The sequence below is a fragment of the Carassius auratus genome, unplaced genomic scaffold (assembly GCF_003368295.1).
Source record: "Carassius auratus strain Wakin unplaced genomic scaffold, ASM336829v1 scaf_tig00024920, whole genome shotgun sequence".
In the NCBI taxonomy this organism is placed as follows: domain Eukaryota; kingdom Metazoa; phylum Chordata; class Actinopteri; order Cypriniformes; family Cyprinidae; genus Carassius; species Carassius auratus.
In genome coordinates, this window is record NW_020525383.1 from 11689 (window position 1) to 33918 (window position 22230).

Genomic DNA, 22230 nt, shown 5'->3' on the forward strand with positions numbered 1-22230 from the left:
TTTTCTGTGCAGCAGACTTCTCATCAACTGCAGTAAAAGTGACAAACACACCATTTACTCCATTTTAATAGAAGACAGAACATAAGAACCTCACCATAGACCACTTTAAACCACATTTTCACATTTAATGAGAGGACTGAAGACTTTCCTTTTGAAACTATAATGACCGTTTCTATCACGACTTTGGATTGTCCAGGAAATCTCAAATACAGAACAAGCTCAGCCAGACTTCACTATCATCTAAATGAAACAAACACTACATCCTCAGTAGCTGTGTATCAATGTCCCATGAAGAAACTTGAAAACAGTTAATTTGGGAGGGATCGTTAATCAGACTTTATAGTACTTTAATATTTTCTATCCCGAACATCCTGAGATACAAAATAGATGCCCCCCCCCCCCAAAAAAAAGAAAAATACTTCAATAGACGTAATTATGAAAACACACAGTCCAATTCTTTCTTTTCCTACAATATACAGAGTTCACAACATCACCCATACAAAATGTATATTTTATACACCTACAACATATGATATGTATATTTAAAAAAATGTAGGTCCTCTAGATGACCCATAAACTTCAACCATTTGTCACTCTGAAAGTGCTGTTTTCTAAGATGTCCATCAAATTCATTCTCAATTCCAATAAAAATCTGTAATATATTTATATCCTTTGTTGACATTTCCTGTAATGATAATAGCCACAAAAAAAAAAAAAACATATTGAAACTGTGCAGTAACACAGGTCACCGCCTCTGGACCTCTTATCAAGTCTGTCCTTTCTGTTAAATATTAGAAGTAAAGAAGAAGAAGAAGAAGAAGAAGAAGAAGAAGAAGAAACAGAAAATACATTCCAAGTGGATGATGTAACTGCATTTAGTATAGTCTTTCCTTTGAAGAATCATGAATTATAGGACGGCATACAGATCAGCATACAGAAAAAAATAAGATAAAAAGCAGTTAATGCACAACATTGCTTTGGTACAAATCGATATCTTCACTGTCCTGCATCAGAAAATAAAATCTCCCGACGGCAGCTGGAAGACGCATGTACGCATTTGTATGTCTGCGTGTGTACTGTAACATAGATATGCTGCAGCAGACGACTGTAGTCTTGACAACCGATATCTAAATCTCCCTCTGTGGTTATTTGAACTGTGTGCACACTGAAAAGGTGAGCTGGGCTCTCGCTTCGGCAGGAGGGGAAGGGTGACAGCGGGGGACAGTAAGCAATAAGAACACCGCCCTGATTCCCACAACACATCCTGCACAGCCTAGAATCCACTGCTCAGTCCTCCTCCAGCTCTTCCTCATCCTCTTCTCTAAACTCCACGATGTCGTCCACGCGGCCCCTGCCCCTGTACTCGTTCATGGGGGCAGAGTCCTCCCCGTCGATGGTCATGTCTTCATCGGAGTCTTTCTTTTTCTTCTGTGTGAGCAGAAAGAAAAATGCTAATTAGCTTTCCCCAAAGCATTGCGTTTCATTTATGAAATACAGATCAAACTAAATTATTTTTGTAGAAGGAAATTTAATTTACAAATCAAAAGTGGAGTTGTGAAATCATATGATTTAATGGGATTTCAGTTAAACTTAATAAAATAACTAATAAATGTATAGTGTAAGGTACTATTTTTTTTTTAAGTTTTTAAAAAATAATTTCATATCCTCACCAGGGTTGCATTTATTTGATAAAAACTACAAAAACTGTTATTTAAATTTAGAGTTACTGGTTTCTATTTTAATACGTTTTAAAATGCATTGTATTCATGTGATGGCAAATTATTAAGTGTCCACATGCTGATTTGGTGCTCAAAAAACATTTATCATCAATGTTAAAAACAGTTGTGACATGAAACATTTTTTTAGGATTCTTTGACGAATAAAATCTTTAAAAGAACAGCATTTTATGAATTATAAACTTTTTGTAACATCATCAATGTTGTGACTTGTGTATGATTAAATGAATGAATCTTTACTGAATAAAAGTCATACTAACCCCCGACTTTGAACCGTAGTGTATACACATGAAATTATTGATTTAACATGCAACTATTCTTTTTAATTAATTAAAAATATGTGACAATCTTCATCCATAAAAATAAGGCAAATCTCAAACTGACATATACTGTATGAAAACAAATCCTTTCTGAGACACAGTTCAGCATTTTCTCAAATAAAGTCTACCTTCATGAAATAGTTGACCCTTGCCTTATATGTCAGTGTGCTTTATTGTGATAAATAATAAAGTTCACTTAACAGCTGTAGGAAAAATGTTAGGTTGGAAGACTAAATTATTGAACTTTGAAGCCAGCATACAAACCACTGCTAGAGAAAACACACTTATGTAACTGGACTTTTGATTCAAGACTTTATGTTTATTGAAATAACTACCCTCAGTCTCCCGTATGTGTGTGTGCTTAAAATATGCTATACACTAATGAAATGAACGTTGAAATGTTTACAGATTCATGTCTGTGGAGTTGCCACAGCAGTGCATTGATGCATTGTTAAAAGGTACACTTTAACTGCATTTACTAATCAAATAAAAAGCAGGTGTATCATTAGAAAAAAACGGCAGGCTTCTGTGTAATTGTACCTGCTTTCGGTAGACATAGCATGCTGCGATTGCAACCATAGTAGACTCCCCAACGAAACCAGCCAGCAGGGATCCAACACCAAGTGTGGCTCCGTGTACTCTGCCCAAATTGAAACGCAGAAAGCTTTTAAATACATTCTAACAGATTGTATTCTACAATTTGATGCATTGAAGTAAAACGGTCAAAAACAACAAACTTACCCCATGTAAGGCAGCACTATGAGACTGGTAATGAGGACAATGATGCGGAGGACAGAGCTGGGCGCCAGGACGAAGGTCTTCTTCAGGGTCATGAGCCAACCAGTCAGGTGAGCCCGAATCGTCACTGATGATAAAAAAAAAAAAAAAGTTTATGCAAATTTTCTCTCAAGCAATCATGTGAAAACATATTTTACATGCCAGTTGTTGCTATCAGTAAATCTAAATTGTGGTTCTTTCTCTCTCAGTTTCTGTAGTCCTGGAGGCATGACCACTCTTGACCTTTGACTTTTCAAAAGGCATTTTCAAAGAGCAACCGGTCCTCCTAAGTCCATCTGTCTATCTGATGATGCACAGCACATCAGACCCTGAATTTTTTCAGAATGTGCAGCTACAGAACTTTGCAGATTTCCTCAGAATTTGAAAATGGGACATTCACAAAGTACACACTAAAGATTGGGGTCTGTGGAATTTGTCTATTTATTAAAGAAATTAATAGTTTCCATAAAAACATTTAACAGCACAACTTATAATATAAGAAATGAATACTAAGAAATTAATAATAACTAATAAGAAGAAGACTCTTGAGCAGCAAATCATTATATTATAATGATTTCTGAAAGATCACGTGACAGTGAAGATTGAGTGTTGTAGTCTTACTGGTTAAAACTGTACTTTCTATGTACTTTCTACAGGATGTTAAAAGAATAATGTAGAATGCTTGTTTTTATGGAAATTGACTTAAAGTGCAATACCTGGAATGGGAAAGAAGGAGAAAATTCGCAAAGGGGTGACACACAGCTCAGCAAAGGCATGATCTACTCCAATGATGTCCACCAGGATCTTCTCGGAAATGTGTGGTGCCCAGAACACCACAAAACAGAGCTGCACAGAGAAAAACACACTAACCTGAATGTAGCTATCCAGACATGACGTAGGAAGTAAGTGAAAACTCAAATTAGGAAAAAGTATACAAAAAAAAAAAAAAAAGATAAAGGTTATTCTGGTTATTTCTGTGAAATGGCACTGTTTTTTCTGGTTATCTAGGGGGAATGTAATATAGTATGCATGTTGATTTTAGATCCAGCACACATAAGCAAGTATATTATACTTACCCTCATTACACAGCTATCAAAACACTATCATTTACACTCATAACTGTTTATATCTACAGTGTCTGGCCGGAGAAAAGCCTTTGAAATGCTACTAAGAGCCCTGGAATTGGAAGTGTGTGCACAGACAGACATGACCAGACAAGTTGGGACAAGGAAAACTCAATCATTCAGTAACATAGACCAACCATCAATGACACTTTATTTACAAAAAAAAGTCCTAAGGGGACATGCAACTTAAAAAAAAAAAAAAAATTCACGCCTTGATGCCTTTGAATGATTAATTTAAAAAACGACGAAACCCTAGTATTTATCCATAGCAATGCATTCATGAAACATTTCACTTAAGAGGAGAAAATCAGGGCACAACTATATAGAGATTAGATACGAGATTAAACAGAAGCCGTGCTGTATGAGTGACACAGACTCGTGCAATCATGATTCTCCCTCCATATAACTGTCAGAGAGGTGAAATGATGGTGTAAAAATGATAGCTGCAGTTGAATACTATGAAGGCTTTAATCTAGGTCAGGAAGGGAAGATCTGACCCTGTTACAGAGGCAGAGAGCATCAATTAATCATTTAGACTGACTCTAAAAGCACTCACAATATCAAGTCACTCTGTCCTAATGCACTCCTTATGGCTTTACAACTACGTGTTTAGTAGCTGAATAAGAGCATATGGATTTTGTTAACTGCATTTTTATATTCAGGGGACTATACAATTTAATTATAAGGAAATGTGTACTGATTAGTGTGATGTATACAGATTAGGCTAGTGTGGGAGAGAAGCTGTAAATTGCAATGAAGCAACAGAACTCATACTACTCATATTCATAGTGTATAGAACATAGTTTGTCAATGGTCACAAATGAAGTTTCAAATCAAATGTAGTACAGCAATCCTATCTACCACACTTTCATTTTCCTGCTTTCCATGTATGGGCTGCTATGACTGACAGTTAGAAATATCTTCTTTCTGATTAGCTAAACAAAGAATGTGACTCCCACAGCACCTTTAAACTTGCTAAACTTCAGTAACCGCTGTTACTAAAATATGAAACAAGTGTTATTAAAGCCAGACGGAGAGAGAAGAGACTGTGGATGAACTTACTGTTATGGAAAGAGCCAAACAAACAAAAGTGAAGCGCTTGATGTGGGACTTTGTCACCACTGTCCCGCTGCTGGCTAACTTGTTGCTTGGGTTATTCTGGAAAATAAGAACAAAGACAAACCGCAGATGTCAAGAAAGCCGTTCATTTCTTTGTCAGAAAAATGTACAATGTAAGAGGGGTGTTTTGAGCATTTAGAAAGATTTAAAGAAATGCATGTTTTTATTAAGCAGGGATGCATTCAATTGATCAAAAGTGACAGTAAAGACATTTATATTATGTTACAAAATCAGCATATTAGAATGATTTCTGAAGGATCATGTGACACTGGTGTAAATAAAAATTCAGCTTTGCCATCACAGCAATAAATTACATTTTAAAATATATTAAAATAGAAAACAGTATATTTTAATGGAGTGTCTATTTACATTAAGTGCCAGTAGCCTGCCTAGTTGGAACTATTGTTTCTGATAGTATTCAATATACAGTATAGATTTAGTATCAGAAAAATGTGTCCCATTCACTGAGACACTATTTGACAAAGCAAGGAGAACTCTATAATTTAAATGCTGTCATTTTGCATCATTTACAATGCACAATAATGCATAATATGAGTATGTAATTCAATGGAATAGTAGCCTATGTAATTAAAATAATTAATAAAATGTCTTAATAAATAAGACCATTTTTGTGCCGTGGGTAATAGGAGGAATTTCTGCCTGCGGGAACCACTACAAAGATATTTAAAACCTGTGGTAACCAATGGAAATGATATTTGCACTTAGTGTAAACAGAATCTAATTACTATTTACACTTAGTGTAAATATCATTTATCGCTAAGAAAATAAGTTATTTGCACTTAGTGTACATCAAATATAATTGCTATTTATACTTAGTGCAAATAGCCACTGCCTAATTTTAAATTACAATAATATTTCACAATCTTACAGTTTGATTAAATAAATGCAGCCTTGGTGAGCATAGGAAACTTCATTCACAAATATTACAGACCCCAAACATTTGAACGGCAGTGTAGATCATTTTTATTCATAATAGTTTTAGCTCCAGTTAGCCAGACACCTGTGGCCAGAGAATGATCCCTCACTTCCCGAGGACTTCCTAATCGTGGATCCTTCTGATCCTTTTTCTCAGGGCAAACAACCATAAATAGAACCACAATACTGTGCCTCTTTTTTAATTACAGTCTCTGGGACTCCAGCTGCAGCTCTGTCTCCATGAACCCGCTCTGTTTACCCCAAAAATAATTGCTTTGTCATGAAGTACAACAAGATAATAGACATGCTGCAGCATTAGTACACAAAAAAAGGCAGAAGACATAAACTAATTTTGTCATCCCCTAGGGGTATGAGACAAAGTTAGAAGACAATGCTGTCATTTTAACTCAAGTAAATACGTGAAGGATGATTAGTATTAAACATTCAGAGAACTGTATGATTAAGGATTAAAAACATTGTTAGTTAGAGGGAAAACAACAACATTTACCTTGTCAAAAGCAGGGTAAACAGCTCTGAGTTCAGTGAGCCATCCATATGGCATATGACCCACTGGATATGTTGCTGTGAGAACTGCGACAGCCTGGAAAACAATGGTGAGATGATGGTAACATTAAACACTCACAATTTCATCTGTTTATAATGAATGCTTCTATTGTAGAGGAGCTGAGTGACGTAACATATGTGACCCTGGACCACAAAACCAGTCACTAAGTCACTAAGTCACTAAGTCACTGGGGTATATTTTTAGCAACAGCCAAAAAAACATGGTATGGGTCAAAATTATCCATTTTTCTTTTATGCCAAAAATCATTAGGATAATATGTAAAGATCATGTTCCATGAAGATATTTTGTAAATTTCCTGCCGTAAATACTGTATATCAAAATGTAATTTTTGATTAGAAATATGTATTGCTAAGAATTTTTGGACAACTTCAAAGGTGATTTTCTCAATATTTCGATTTTCTTTTATTTCGAAATTGAATTGACACTTAAGACTGGTTTTGCGGTCCAGGGGCACATATTTCTGACATCTTGGCACCAAGCAACTAATCTGACAATAAAGCTCGTTTCGTCATTACAGATATTGTTTAAACCTAGTTTAAAGAGTATATTACAGTAGGTATGAGGTGAAAAACAATTGTCCTTCAGTGGTGAAGTTGGCCTATAAAGCACTGGATGCAGATGAGTTGCAGTTATGCCACATTAACAACTATGCTAAAATTAGTTTTATTCAGTGTTATTTTAGAATTAATTATATATTATTATAGTATTTATCAATACTTTTTTAATTAGCTTTTATTTTGTTTTCATTTATATCTATTTAAACATTTCTAATTAGCTTCAATTATTTTACTTCAGTGTTATTTTAGTAATTTTAGTACTTTATCTTAAATTCATTTTAGTTCAGATAGTTGCCAAGGCAACATTTCAACATTTTAAGTTTAAGTCTAATATCATCTTTCATCTAATATTTATAATTCACTTTATTTCAGGATTATTAAATTACTGAAGACTATTTTTAATAGTTTTAGTTTATAATATTTATTTTATTCACTGGATGCATAATTAAATATTGACACTATATATGCATTTACCATTTCTGTAGTCCCAACTAAAATAATAAATGTCACAATTCTTATTCAAGTGCTGCTCTGTTTTCACTCTGATTGCACTTCAAATAAAATAAAAACTGGTTTCCCCAACCATCTCAGTATATATTCATAGCAAAAGAAGCAGAATTTCACTGTGAATGAATTGCTAAATTTAATCTAAATACTGTAAAGGCATGCGTGTTCTTGCCATGGGACACACTAACCTCTGTGGCAGCTATGCTTCCTTTCAGATCCCGAGACACAAACAGGTTGACGATGGGTCTGCTAATCCTCTGCGTAGCCAGGATGAGAGCCAACGGCCACCAAAAGCTTAGCATCTTTTTAATAGTGGCATCACCCTATTACACAGAATGAGGCTCAGTACATAGCACAGTTTTAGGATTCTCACAGGTTTGATGGGGCAGAGCAAGAAATAATTGGTACAGAATCTGACCAAGGTAGTTGTGAAACTGAACTGAGAAGGTCACATAGGTTGAATTGGTGTAAAGAGAGTCACTGGACATACCCCAACCTCAGGTCCACTGGAGACTGGGATGTTATCATGAACTTTCCTGTAGTAACCCAAACCAACAACAGTGAAGCGTACCAAGGCACCCATATACAGAGAAAGGATTGGGATCAACAAGGGCTCCACGCACTCCATGTGACTGTGAAGCAAAATAGCAACAAACACGATCTAGAGAGAGAGAGAGAGAGAGAGAGAGAGAGAGAGGCACAACTGTGTAACCTGATTACAATGACAGTGATAAATATAGCCGTTCTCGTGGCACACACAGACTCTACTATTAATTCAGACCCAAATACATCATTAATAAAAACTAAATACACCATTACTATGACATCCACAGAAACATAACCAATTACGTTCACTTCAATTATCCTTCATACACTATATTCACATTTTCATAAACATACCAATACTGAAATGATTTTAAGAAGACATAAATCAAGCAATGAAATGCTGATTTGATGAATTCGACACATACCTGTGCAACGACATCAGAAATAGACGCACATCCCACCAGGAAACTGTGCTTGTGCTTCAGAAGGATTCCAGCATGAGTCCAGGCCTGAAACCACAGACATGAGCTAACTGTCACATGCACAATACAATATGCTAATCCAGGCCAAGCACTCCTTAATGGATAGAAAGAAAGAGAGGGACCCCGTTACATATTATATTAAATTGTGGGTACATTTTAGTCCTAAAGTCCCATTTTTGTTATTATATAATACACTGACTGTAACCTTGCAAAGCCATTAATGCATTATTCATGTGCATCAATATTGTGATTTTTTTCTTCCTTTTTTATTAAATGTATTCCTGTGACTGAAAAGCTGAATCTTCAGGTTCTCCAGTCTTTAAGCGTCACATGATCCTTCAGAAATCATTCTAATAGGTTGCACATAATGATGCTAGTTCTAAACAAGCGGCTTAATCTTTTATACATTTATTGTCATGATTCTGCCCTCGTGTCCTTGATTTTTCCTAGTCTTGAGGCAGGATCATGACAGACCCATGTTTTGTGTACAAGCGCATGGCCTTGTCTTTGGGCCATGTGCTTGTGTTGTCTCGTTCCCTTGCCCCGCCCCCCTTGTTAACCTAGTCGTGTCTTGATTGTCCTATCTGTAACTCCTGTCGTGTCTTGATTAGTACCCCTATTTAGATCTCCTAGTGTGCTCTGTCTTGCGTCGGTTCATTGTCATTGTGATTGTACCTCAACTGTGTCCTACATTGTGATTGTGTGTGAGATTGTGCTGTACCTGCTGAAGTCCTTGTATTACCGTGAGTGTTTATAGTTAGTATTTAGAGTCCTTGTTTATCTTGTCAGTCCAGTCCCGTTTTAGTTATTTAGTCTTTACCTTGCTCCGTGTTTTCCCCCTCGTGGGTTTTGTTTTCCCCTTTTTGTAATAAACCCTTTGTTTGAGAATCCCTGTCTGCACCTGAGTTCCTCCCTTACCAATACCTGACAGAATGAACCGACCACCAAGGAACTCAGCAGACAGGAGGCAATGCTGGATGGCATTAGCCAGCCAGCGAGATTGTTTTGAGGGCTCTCGCCTTGTGGTGTTCCGGGGGACCAGGGGAGGTCGTTCCGGAGTGAGCGGGCGAGAGGAGGAGCCCCAGAGGTCCCCACCTACCCAGCTGCCGGCGATCCCGGAGGGTCGTGTCCTGGCCGTGGCAACCCTGGGGGGTCAGGCAAGCCCCTCCCAGAGTCCTGAGGTGCCCTCCTCAGCCAGCAGTCTCCCCATTAAACGAGGGAGACGGTTTTCATGGGAGTCGGCTTCAGAGTCTTCGGCGTCCGAGTCTGCCCTGTCCGAGACCAAACTCCCCCAACCCGCCTCTGACCCAGCTGTAGCCTCTGCACCGCGCCCGAGGAGGAAGAGGAGGAGGAGGGGGCCTGCCGGTCCTGTGACCCTGTCTCCTCCCGTGCCAGCAGCGGAGAGCGCTGGCGTGCCCGTGCCAGCAGCGGAGAGCGCTGGCGTGCCCGTGCCAGCAGCGGAGAGCGCTGGCGTGCCCGTGCCAGCAGCGGAGAGCGCTGGCGTGCCCGTGCCAGCAGCGGAGAGCGCTGGCGTGCCCGTGCCAGCAGCGGAGAGCGCTGGCGTGCCCGACCCAGCAGCGGTGAGCGTGCCCGAGCCAGCAGCGGTGAGAGCTGGCGTGCCCGTGCCAGCAGCGGTGAGAGCTGGCGTGCCCGTGCCAGCAGCGGTGAGAGCTGGCGTGCCCGTGCCAGCAGCGGTGAGCGCTGGCGTGCCCGAGCCAGCAGCGGTGAGCGTGTCCGAGCCAGCAGCGGTGAGCGCTGGCGTGCCCGAGCCGGTAAAGAAGAGAGCTGCAGTCGTGAGAGCGGAGGAGAGAGCCGTGGCCGACTCTGCAGCAAAGACTCTTGTACAGTCGGTCTCATCCCATAAGGAGCTGCCTATTATCCTAGCTGCTAAAGCTTTTTCTGACTATTTGTCCCGTCTTGTCCAAATTTTAGAAGTCCCCGTCAGTCCTGTTTTGTCCCCTGACCCTGTTCCCAGAAGTCCCAAGTGTCCAGCCGTTGTCTCCCCGTGTCCTGTTGATGTGGCCCCGTGTCCTGTTGATGTGGCCCCGTGTCCTGTTGATGTGGCCCCGTGTCCTGTGGTCCCCCCGTGTCCAGTAGATGTTGTCCCCCCGTGTCCAGTAGATGTTGTCCCCCGTGTCCAGTAGATGTTGTCCCCCCGTGTCCAGCTGTCGTCTCCCCGCGTCCCGTAAGTCTTGCCCCGCGTCCCGTAAGTCTTGCCCCGCGTCCCTTGTCTGCTCCTGTCATGTCCCCTGTCAGTTGTCCCGAGACCCCTCCCCGCCCCTCACCACCCAGACCTGCCCGTACCCCCCGTCGTCAGCCTTCGTCCTGTCCTCCTAAGATTCCTACCCCTCCCACCCGCCCTGGTCTGTCCCCCATGAACTTTGTGGTCCCGCCCCCTCCCCTTCCCTGTTTGTTTTTTTTGACTTGTCACCCCAACCCTGCTGTTGTGTATTCATGTTTGCCATTGTTATTATTTGTCGTGTCCTGTTGGTTTGTGTCTGTGTCCCAGTCTGTCATGTCAGTCGTGTCCCGTGTTTGATGTTCCCTTGAGGAGCGTCTGGAAGCCGCTCCTTAAGGGAGGGGTTCTGTCATGATTCTGCCCTCGTGTCCTTGATTTTTCCTAGTCTTGAGGCAGGATCATGACAGACCCATGTTTTGTGTACAAGCGCATGGCCTTGTCTTTGGGCCATGTGCTTGTGTTGTCTCGTTCCCTTGCCCCGCCCCCCTTGTTAACCTAGTCGTGTCTTGATTGTCCTATCTGTAACACCTGTCGTGTCTTGATTAGTACCCCTATTTAGATCTCCTAGTGTGCTCTGTCTTGCGTCGGTTCATTGTCATTGTGATTGTACCTCAACTGTGTCCTACATTGTGATTGTGTGTGAGATTGTGCTGAAGTCCTTGTATTACCGTGAGTGTTTATAGTTAGTATTTAGAGTCCTTGTTTATCTTGTCAGTCCAGTCCCGTTTTAGTTATTTAGTCTTTACCTTGCTCCGTGTTTTCCCCCTCGTGGGTTTTGTTTTCCCCTTTTTGTAATAAACCCTTTGTTTGAGAATCCCTGTCTGCACCTGAGTTCCTCCCTTACCAATACCTGACATTTATATGAAAAAGAAATCAATGACTTTTGAAGTGACTTTGAAAAAAAGTTGTAGAATTTTAGCTTATGTTTAGTTTTGTTAAAATTAATAATAAATAAAAAAAGAGAGTTTAAAGCAATAATTGGCAACCCCCCTGCAATGCCACATTTCATCCCCTAGGGGTCATGGACCCCCGTCAACTGGGTACACTCTCTTGATACTTAACACTTTGAACAAAACACTGCTGCAGCTTAACCTCCGTTGAGAGGCACAGGATGTTCGCGTGAGCTGTTATTCATCCAAAGGAGCTTGATGATTTCTAGATCTGAACAGGCTCTGATGCATGGCCTTATCACGCTGGCTTATACACACATACTCTATGCCATCTGTGCCGGGCAGACGAGCCAGATCTGGCGGTCAGAGCAAGAACACATTATGATACTACAGCAAAATATCCAGGGTTGAGACGTCACGATACACTCACCACGGCATCAAGTAAAGGAAAAGCAGCCAGATAGAGAAACGCCTTCCGGGTCTTACTCCCCACAGACTCATCCACGTGATGCAGTTTGTTAATGATGTAATAGCCCAGATTTGTGTAGGCTAAACAAGGAAAAATGAGAACAAGATGAATATGTATTATAATAAATAATTATATAACATGATGCCATATAACATTCAATAATATACTATAATATACTACACTATACTATACTATACTATACTATAATGCTGGACTAGGCTTCAGCATTCCCACAACATAACATAGAATAACCTGTTTGGAGAATGGATAGATAGTAAATGTAATGTAATATAAAAGAAAGAAATTATGGCTTTGCTGTTAAAACTTGAAGAAATAAAATGCCTAGGATACAGATGTTCTAATATAATATAACAAAATATACAATATTATATATAACATTCTTGACTCTTTTGCTGCTAAACTTGGTACAAATAACATGCAAGGAACTAGAAGTTGTCTTGTTTCTCATTTCTCCTGTTTCTTTCCACTTTTCCCAGGAATGTGTGCAGTGACGTGATCCACAGATGGATGACAGCACTCTACCAAACTCTCTGACTGCACAGACAGCCATAATATGTCTGAGACCACACTCAAGATGATGGGGAGTCTCCATGTTATGCTAACAGAACATAAGTCCTTCATTTAATAGCACATCATTACATGTGGCAGACAGGAGGTGGTTAGTGATTAAAAATTCCTGCCTTTTTCCAAGAAGGTGGTGATTTCTATTCTATATCCCTCAGGGTTACCGTGGTTACATTCCTTCTCCATGCACTCATAGCAGTAACCATATGGGCACTGCTGAGCGGCTGAAAATGGCTCTGATTTCTAGGTTTGTATGTAAATAGCTATTTGTCTAAATGCAAATGTATCTGGGGTATAGAAGCTGATATTTCTCAGGGTAAATTTGCTTTGATGTTTATATAATGTTCATATTAATTTCTGGATTATATTGTATAAATAGAGTGTTTCAAGATGAGTGAACCATTTTCAACCAAATCCCACAAACGTTAAGTATTTGTAATTTGGTAAATATGGGTGGCAGAACGTATTTCCTGCCGAGTAGGAGTGCAGTATTTTGCACAATTTGTTTAAGGACAATAGAATCATAGAGGGCGAATGAAAACCTGAAAAAAATGGTGATCTACCTCTGTGAGCTTAAATATAGTTTGTTTGAGAGACGCCTCTCCATTCACAGAATACACAGAACAGGCATGTAGTTACCTGTGGATGGGAATGTGCTTGGAATATAATGTTCCTTTGTGTAATTTTTGTGAGTTTTTTTTTTTCAGAGAACAGTTACATCTGCAGTGGTGAGTGGGGTCTGAGTGATTCAGTCCACTTGAGCTAAAAGGAGGTCCTTCTCCAGTCAAAACATTGCTCACTAAGCCTACCATCGGGATGCGTTTGTTTAGAAAAGTGCAAAGCGATGCAGTATCCCCTATACATTTAATACAACCTAGACATGCAAGACCAGAAGTGAAATGATGTGACATTCAGCCAAGTATGGTGACCCATACTCAGAATTTGTGTTCTGCATTTAACCCATCCAAAGTGCACACACACACAGCAGTAAACATACACACACAAACCGTGAACACACACCCAGAGCAGTGGGCAGCCATTTATGCTGCAGCACTCAGGGAGCAATCAGTGCCTTGCTCAAATCGTGGTATTGTCGGCCCGAGACTCGAACCCACAACCCTAGGGTTAGGAGTCAAACTCTCAAACCACTAGGCCACGACTTCCCAAAAGCGGAGTGAGGAAATGATACATTGATATACTGACCAATAAGAGTGTGGAAAATAATAGCCACGGTTCCAGCTGCGACCATACAGAGGACTGCCTTGGCTCTGTCCCGTTTGCTGTTGACAAACACCAGCCCTACGTTCTTGAAATCGCTCATAGGGCCTGTGAAGAACTTCATGAGGGAATAGGCCAGACCATAACTGGCCAGCATTTCCACGGCATCCTCTTTGACTGCCGCAATACCCCTGTTCAGAGCCTATAGAGAGTGACAGAAATTATACAAATTCATCAGAAACTCAATTTTTTCAGCATCACAGAAGACAGATTAGTAGAGTGAGTGAGTACAAAAAAAACAAAAACAGATAATCTAGATTTACATTTATCTTAAAACATTTATTTTCTGATGTTGAGGGATGAAATGAAACTCCTCATGGGATTCCTCTTTTCAAAGAAGGTTTTACACCCATTATATACAACAGAACCTCTGTATCAGTTGACTAAATGCCTTTCATGGCTTGTCCAGAACTCAGGACCAGTTTGCTTTACTGGAGAAGTTCATGTTTCATAGGACCACTGACCCAGAACTGTCTCTTTACAGAGTTTCTGTCTTTTAAAGCCAAATTATGTGTGAAAATACAAACTTCACAGTTTCACAATGCACAGTGTGTCAGATGTCTAAATGATATTAAGCAAGAGTGAAATGCAGAAAGAGGAAGACGTGTTATAAAATTACATTCATTCATGGACCTTTCTCGAGAGAAACACAATAAACAATATACCTCGTAATCTTGAATAATCTCAATGATGACCAACTGTATTATGAACAATTTTACAGCTTTATTGTCACATGCCAAAATATATCCCCATCAACACATGATAAGATGATATGGAAATGTGTCAGATGTCAAACCTGTTGGAAAATGGTGAGATGTTCTAATAACCGTTAATAACCTTTTCTGACCTGTCCTAGACTAACCTGGTGGCACCACTCTGTAATATTTGCAGTTTCAAGAGAACTTTGCTTATGTTTAAATCTTAAGATTTCATTTGGATGATACTACAGTAGATAGTCAGTCGCAGAATTAGGAAGCAGCAAGACCTGTAAAATAACAGATAACGTCAAAAGGATGTGTGAATGTACAGTTCTTCTCCTTATCTTCTGCAACCGTCTTACTCTGACTTTTGTCTGTCACTTCATCTCCAACGGCTAAGAACAATGTGCAGAGAGATAATGATATTTCGTTACTGTGGGCAGATGGGCTCTTAGGGTAGCTGCTCACATTGTTTCCCTCCCATTAGTGATTCTGAAAAACTAATTTGTATCTATCAAAAATTGAATGGTAATATTTTATTCCAGTTTTCCAAAAATCAAACAGTGTTCAGTGTAGTGGCTTGAGGCCATCAAATCCAATACATTTTTTTTATATTCTTATATTCTACTCTATATTTACCAAAAAAAAAAAAAAAAACACACACACAATTGTGCGTTTACATGCATGTTCTTAATCCGATTATGCTTAAGCTGAAAACGAACTTGGTCACGTAAACCCGGTAACTCATTTTCTTAAGGTCATAAATGGCATAAGCATAGACCGGTCACAACAGGTAGTTTTTTGCCTCTTTCTCTGATTTCGCACGGCATGTATAGCTATACAATAACCTGCTTTCTGTCGGCTTAAAGAAGTGCGCATGTGTGATACGTGACAGGAACGCATAGTTATTGCAGATTTAAGCACATCTAGACTGAGCAAATGTCTTGGCTTTTCATGACTCTGAAAATTATTAAAATGTGTTCGCATCTTGTGTAGCAGAAGCAGAAGTGGTTCAGTGACAATGCATTTATTTATGTAAAATATAAATTTCCCGACATGTTGCAAGTTGACATGTTGCAAGCTTAATTTAACATCACAACTGACAAATGTATTAAATACTCTTGAGTCCGATACGCAAATGCTTATATTTTGACGTCACTACAGGAAAATAACCTGATTTATTAATGAAGTCATGTGAACGCAGCTTACTTGCATTGTCAGGTTACTGATGTGCATGTAAACAGGGAAAACTTGTTATTTTAATAAGCTGATATTTGTGAGTTATCACCTTACTGGTGTGCATGTAAACGTGCTCTTGTGAAAACTGAGGGATTGCATCAGCACACTACATTTCCTCCACAGCGGTCAATTGCAACAGTTGAATCTAATATTTTTAGATTTAAGATCAACTGATAATGCATTATACAACCCAACCCTCTACATTGCGAAAAATTTTTTACTCTGGGCAAATAAATGATGTATAATATGGTTAGCCATTGGCTAGTAAATTCTTAGATTTTAATTGCCAGTGTGTGAGTTAGAGGCTATTATAAGTTTCGTACATATATATTTCACTCGCCGAACACTGACCGAGTGCTTCAGAGTTTCACTCTCCATCAAGCGATCTGTATTTTTTCAGTTCATCTCAATGGATGTGCAGCGCACCTGTGTTTGATGCACCGTAAACTATAGAGTGAAGGCACAGAGCTTTTTGCTGAGAGCACTGTTTTCACCGAGCAGCAACCTCCCACTCTCTCTCATGAAGCCAACAAGGAAGTGAAAAAAAAACTGAATGACAGGTGGATTGCCGCTGCTGTCACTGCTGTCGCGGTAGGTGGGCGTGACTTCAGCAACCAGCTCCTGCCTTTTTGCCCATTTTCGATTGTTGGGAGAGTCACGCGGTGATGCGCTGCCAAGATGGCGACGGCCTGCTCGGCACACTTTGAGCTTCAAAAACGCTCTTTAGGAGTCTACGTGTGACGTCACGGACACTACGTCCATGTTTTTATGCAGTCTACGGTTTTCACACATACAAAGAGAAAGAGCCTTTCATACAATGCTGAATCGACGCATTTTATATAAACCACTCTTTGTTAAATTTTTTCCTGTCAAAATAACAGAGTTCATTTAGAATTATTCAGCTTTAAAAACAAGCAGAAGATTTCTCAATTTCTCTGGTACTGGGTGGGGTTAAGGCGCAAACGGCAATACCATTGTCTGGTGCTCATCTATTACCGACCCTGTTTTGATTTTAGCAAATCAGTTCGAGGGAACACTGACAACGTGTTTAATATTCATGAAACCAGCAGCACATCAACCCTAGTGTGGTGTATATTGTTAGTACCGTAGAAGAATTAGTAGGCTTAGTTTTATCTTTTAGTAATAATTACTATTATCTATTTCTATTATTATTATTTTTTTTTTTAAAGAAACCCTGAATGGCCAACAATATCACCACCAGTCCTATGTTTAGTTAAAACGACGAATAAGCATTAATACATGGTTTCCAAGTTTCTATATATATAAATGTGTGTTTGTGAGTGTGTGTAAAATATTATCATTATGGCGACTAAACAAAAAAAATTACTAGCCAATGGTGATTATATTGCCAAGTTGTGTGTAAAGGGTTGCAATCATTACTTTTCATTATACTCTAACAATATTTGCATTACAATTATGGGTAACACTTTAGAATAAGGTTCCATTAGTTAATGTTAGTTAACTACTTTCGTTAACATGAACTAAGCAAGAACAATCCTTTTACAGCATTTATAAGTCTTAGTTCATGTTAATTTCACCATTTACTAATGCATTATTTAAATCAAAAGTTGGGCTTGTTAACATTAGTTAATGCACTGTGAATTACCATGAACTAACAATGAATAACTGTATTTTCATTAACTAACATTAACGAAGATGAATAAATACAGTAATAAATGTATTATTCATTGTTTGTTCATGTTAATTAATACATTAACTAACATTAATTAATGGAACCTTATTCTAAAGTGTTACCCAATTATGCAATTAAGCTACACATTTCTTGATGGAGAATAAATTACTTCATTATGAAAGTTCAATAATTATCCAAATATATTATTAAAAATTTTATTAATTTATTTATAAACCTAATATTGAGGAACCAATTAGGCTGAAAAGGGTGAATATCTGAAAAACACTGGTCAAACCGATTGTCAGTCTTTCTCGATCTATTAATTGTTTCAGTAAAAATGACAGGGACACTAATCTCATAATATTAAGAAAGACTTTTCAATATGGACAATGAAGAAACATAAGAGCATCAAAATGAGATTTGAATTACATGAATTAAACATTTAATCAGCTAAGGGTTTAAGATTTGTATAGCCGTCTCACTTTAGACATGTAAATACTCCTAGAAAAACTAAACATTCCTTAATGGTTGACAAAAACAAGTTAGTTCACGCTGAGGTGACAACAAAATCAGCCCATCCAAAAGTGCATTGTTCAGTGGGACACACGTCATTGGATGCGCTGTATGGCCAGCTGTTGACGAACACAGCTGACCGGCTCCTGTTGTTTGTGATGATGCTTGTTTACGAAGGGCCACCGTTTCAAAGTTTCCTTAGGGAATAAAACCACAGGGTCGACCTAACCTATAAATTACGTTCATATCATATTACATATTCCGAGGCGACTGATAAACAGAGCTTTAATAATCTGATGGATGCCCATTGCTGCAGAGTCTAGCTCCAAGGATACACAACCAATCTTACGTCATGCAGCCTTGTATTTTGATGCACAATTCATTCACACTTGCCTGTTCGCCGAGGTCGATGGCTATGTTGGTTATGGCCAGCGGCACCAGGAATCGGATAAGAGTCCAGTAATGCGTGAGTACCGGGAATTCCACCATGTTCGCCGGGAGGAGAGCAGCAGCACTGCCAACAACAGCGGCTCGGATCTGGAAGGATGCGAGGCCGGTCACAGCCCGTCGAGCTCTGAGTGTTTTCTAGCAGAAATCCGACGAGATCAGGTCCGTCCCTGCCCTCCTACACAACAACAGCATCATAAACAATGATCTGGTGCATGGGAAAATAGGAGGGTCGCCAGAAATTTCTGCTGACGGCTTCTCCATTGTTCACCCGTCAGTGGAGAGGAAAAATAAATGCATATAATCGGCCGCGGAGATTAAGTGCGACACGAGTATAAAGCCGTATGCATGGAGTCGATTGGCCAGCCGCAATTCTGCTGTAGATGGCCACTCGGTTAACTGTACTTAAATCATCATCCTTCCCTTAACAACACGTGGGGGACGGTCGGCGCATAAAAGCCACTCCTCTTCTGAACGTCAGCTGGTGCGTGCAGAAAAACACAGGAACGCACGGCTGAACCACACAGAGATGCCTAAAATAGAGTTCAGGTTCAGAGAAGAGCTTGCCAGGTAGGTCAGAGCACGGGACAGGGGGATCAAATGGCCGTCTTCGTCATTATATCTTTCCTGCATGTAGGCATATAAGTTCATCTGGCATGAAGTGTTAATACAATAAATAACACATTAGAATGAGAATTAAAAGTCAAGATAAAATTCAAATGACTCGGAGGAATCTCAGTGAAGACCGAACGTCTTATTTTGTTTCGGCCAGCAGGTGGGGCTGCAGAGCGGGCAAGTCTCGAGAGACGCGCTGCTGTCTGACAGACTGTCAATTAAAGGGTCCGTTCACCCCAAAATGTGCAAACTATGACTTCCTTTTTTTTTGTGTGACAGAGGATGTCACTTTGACTAACTTCTCATTTTGTGCGCCATGTGTATTGAATAGACACATAGTGAATATCTTTTAACCAGGGGGCCGTGGTCCATCAGGGGTCTCTAAAGGGACCACATGGCTTTATATTAAATTAGGTCAGTTCATTTAGGTTAATTTAAATTGCCTATGTAATATAATACAGTTTGAATAATTTATTCATGTTGCCTTTGAAATTACTACAAAAAAAAAAAAAAAAATAATAATAATCTAACTCTAATATAACCCTAACAGACCTATCCTGGGGAATACAAACATTTGAGAAGCTGTGGGCAGAAGCGGTGAAAATGTAGGTTTTATATTTCTTGGTTTTCTTTTTTTTCTTTCTTTTTCTTTTTTGACATTCTTTGTTTAGCTCGTAAGAAGCATTTAACGCCTGTAGTGGGAAATCTGCTCACCCTCCGATAAAAGTTGATTATAGTTCCAGGGCCGGTGCTGACCAAATGGGTAACCTAATCAGAATTGTATTGTTGTGCCTTCTCCCCCAAATATATATATAAAAAAAAAAATACTAATAATACTACTCTAGGGGTCAAAATAGAACTTTAATAAAACATAAAAGTAGGTAAATAAATAAATTGGAATTAAATTGTATAATTTACTATTGTAGCTCTACAGCAAAAAAGAAAAAGAAAAGTAAAACTAAACTAAAATGACACACATTAAGTAAAACATTTTAAAAGATTAAAAATTATCAAAATAAACAATAATAAACTCAATCAAAAATCAATAGCAATGGCTATTTGCACTAAGGGTTAAATTTCAGTATTTTCTTAATGTGGTTTTATTAACAAAGTTCGGGAGAAGCACGATCAGATAATCATCCAATTTGGCACAGGTGCATCTCGTTTAGCTAATAATCTTAAATAGCACGCAAGCGTATATATATCCAGTCTTCCTACCTCCTGTCCCACGACAGTTTTTCGGCAATAGCGGCGAAGACCGTGCGTTATTGTAGTGGCATGTCGTTCGTGAAAGAATCGTTTTTTCGAATGAATCTTCTAGGCGAACGAATCGTTCTCAGTTTACACTCATTCATGAAGAATTTTTCAGAGTTGTCATCCACAATGAGCGAGTTTCATATGAGTCTCAGAGATCGAGAGCTCTCATTCGTGAACGAAAGGACTAAACCGGTATACATGTCGAGTTGATTAAACGGATACATGTCGTTCGTAAACGCAATGAACTGGTACATATCTTAACAAAATTGATGAGAGTAAACCGGGTCAGTTAGCCATTTAGCATGTCAATCTTGCAAAATGTAAAGCGCAGTTATAGGTACTGTGCACATATTGTTTACATATTTAGCATACAAAAGATAAATTCCACGTTTAATCCCCGATTTATGAACGTGAATATATAGATCAATATATGAACCGTCTGACCAAACAATTAAAATGCTAATCATGCAAGAAAACCTCGTGATTTGCTCATCTGAACAATTTAAATAGACGTTATATATAGAATGCGCTTATGAAGACGCCAAAATTTGTTAAACGGCGTTATGACTTAACTCTGTCCGATGACGATGCCACTTTTTAACCACGAAGCAAAGGCTTTTTGCAGAGTTGTCATCCACACCGAAATGTCTAAAGACATTACATTTGCTTTACTGTGCATGTTTAAACCTCACTGAGATGATACAGACATAAGTTTCATGCAATTATTCCGGCAGGATCAATTATTTAGGGACATATTTCACCATTTACTGGCATGATTATTCAGAATTTTTCACGCTACTGCCTCGTGTTTGGCTGCAGAACAACAAGTGTGAGTAAATTTTCTATCGTCTTTTTAGGACTGTTATATGAAAAGCATGCAAAGTAAATGTCTTTAGAAACGGCTTGAATTTGAATTACTGCAATTAACGTTACTGCTATAGACATGTCTATTGGTACAATGGTTTATAAAACTAAACATGCTACATCGTTTCAAAGCCTCTATTTTCACAGTCCTTACTACAACAGGAAAACAGCATCCCAAATTTATCTGCTCTGGAGGCTGTTTAAAAGGGCAGGAAGGCCAAAACGAGAGGAAAAGATGCTTTTCCAACAGGACTGTATTAATTCAGACAAGGTTTGAGCAATTGTCAAATCAGCCAACAACTACAGCAGCCAAAGCAAGCATGAAGCTACTTTTACTTGCAACACGGGCCTGCACATCTCAGTATTTCCATCCTGTTACTTCTGCTAGCAGTGCAGGCTACACAGGTTCTTCAAGACATCACACACCCCAGCCCCTTCCCACGACCCACAGCTACAGCAGCTGAAGCAAACGTGAGGCCGCCTCCATTCGTAAACGCGCCCTCAACTCTTCCGCTCCCTCATGCTACTAACCATTTTTCTGTTCAGTGGCCTCCAGCTCCAGATTTGCCAGAAGGCAGAGGGTACCAAGACCTATTATTGGTCAGGCCGATTATTTTATTTATTTATATATCTATCTCGAACCCTCTTCAGCCAACCCCTCTAACGCCAGCTCATCCCCTTTCACTAAAACTCCTAATCTACCATAGCTAACTCTCCTAACATGCCCTATCTATCTGTAATGGTCAATCCTCACTTCAGCCATCCTTCCGCAGGAGCCTTCTCTATATCTCC

At 39.3% G+C, this 22230-nt stretch overlaps 1 protein-coding gene across 1 annotated transcript; it reads right to left on the bottom strand.

Annotated features, from left to right (window-relative positions):
• Positions 1–48: 48 nt before the first annotated feature.
• Positions 49–18744, bottom strand: LOC113078258 (progressive ankylosis protein homolog B-like). The gene is made up of 12 exons (XM_026250582.1): positions 18649–18744; positions 14077–14293; positions 12250–12368; positions 8634–8717; positions 8153–8323; positions 7851–7985; positions 6521–6613; positions 5020–5115; positions 3550–3679; positions 2798–2921; positions 2597–2696; positions 49–1428 (listed from the first exon to the last, which is right to left on the bottom strand). Exons 1-12 carry the CDS (start codon positions 18742–18744, stop codon positions 1288–1290), a joined length of 1506 nt encoding a protein of 501 aa, XP_026106367.1. The 3' UTR covers positions 49–1287.
• Positions 18745–22230: the final 3486 nt, after the last annotated feature.

Excerpts from the sequence above, each read along its gene's own strand:
- LOC113078258 (XM_026250582.1), bottom strand. The coding sequence starts at position 18,744 with ATGGTGGAATTCCCGGTACTCACGCATTACTGGACTCTTATCCGATTC. Across the intron at positions 6,614-7,850 it reads GAAGCATAGCTGCCACAGAG|GCTGTCGCAGTTCTCACAGC; the intron begins GTTAGTGTGTCC and ends ATTGTTTTCCAG. Across the intron at positions 1,429-2,596 it reads GCTATGTCTACCGAAAGCAG|AAGAAAAAGAAAGACTCCGA; the intron begins GTACAATTACAC and ends CTGCTCACACAG.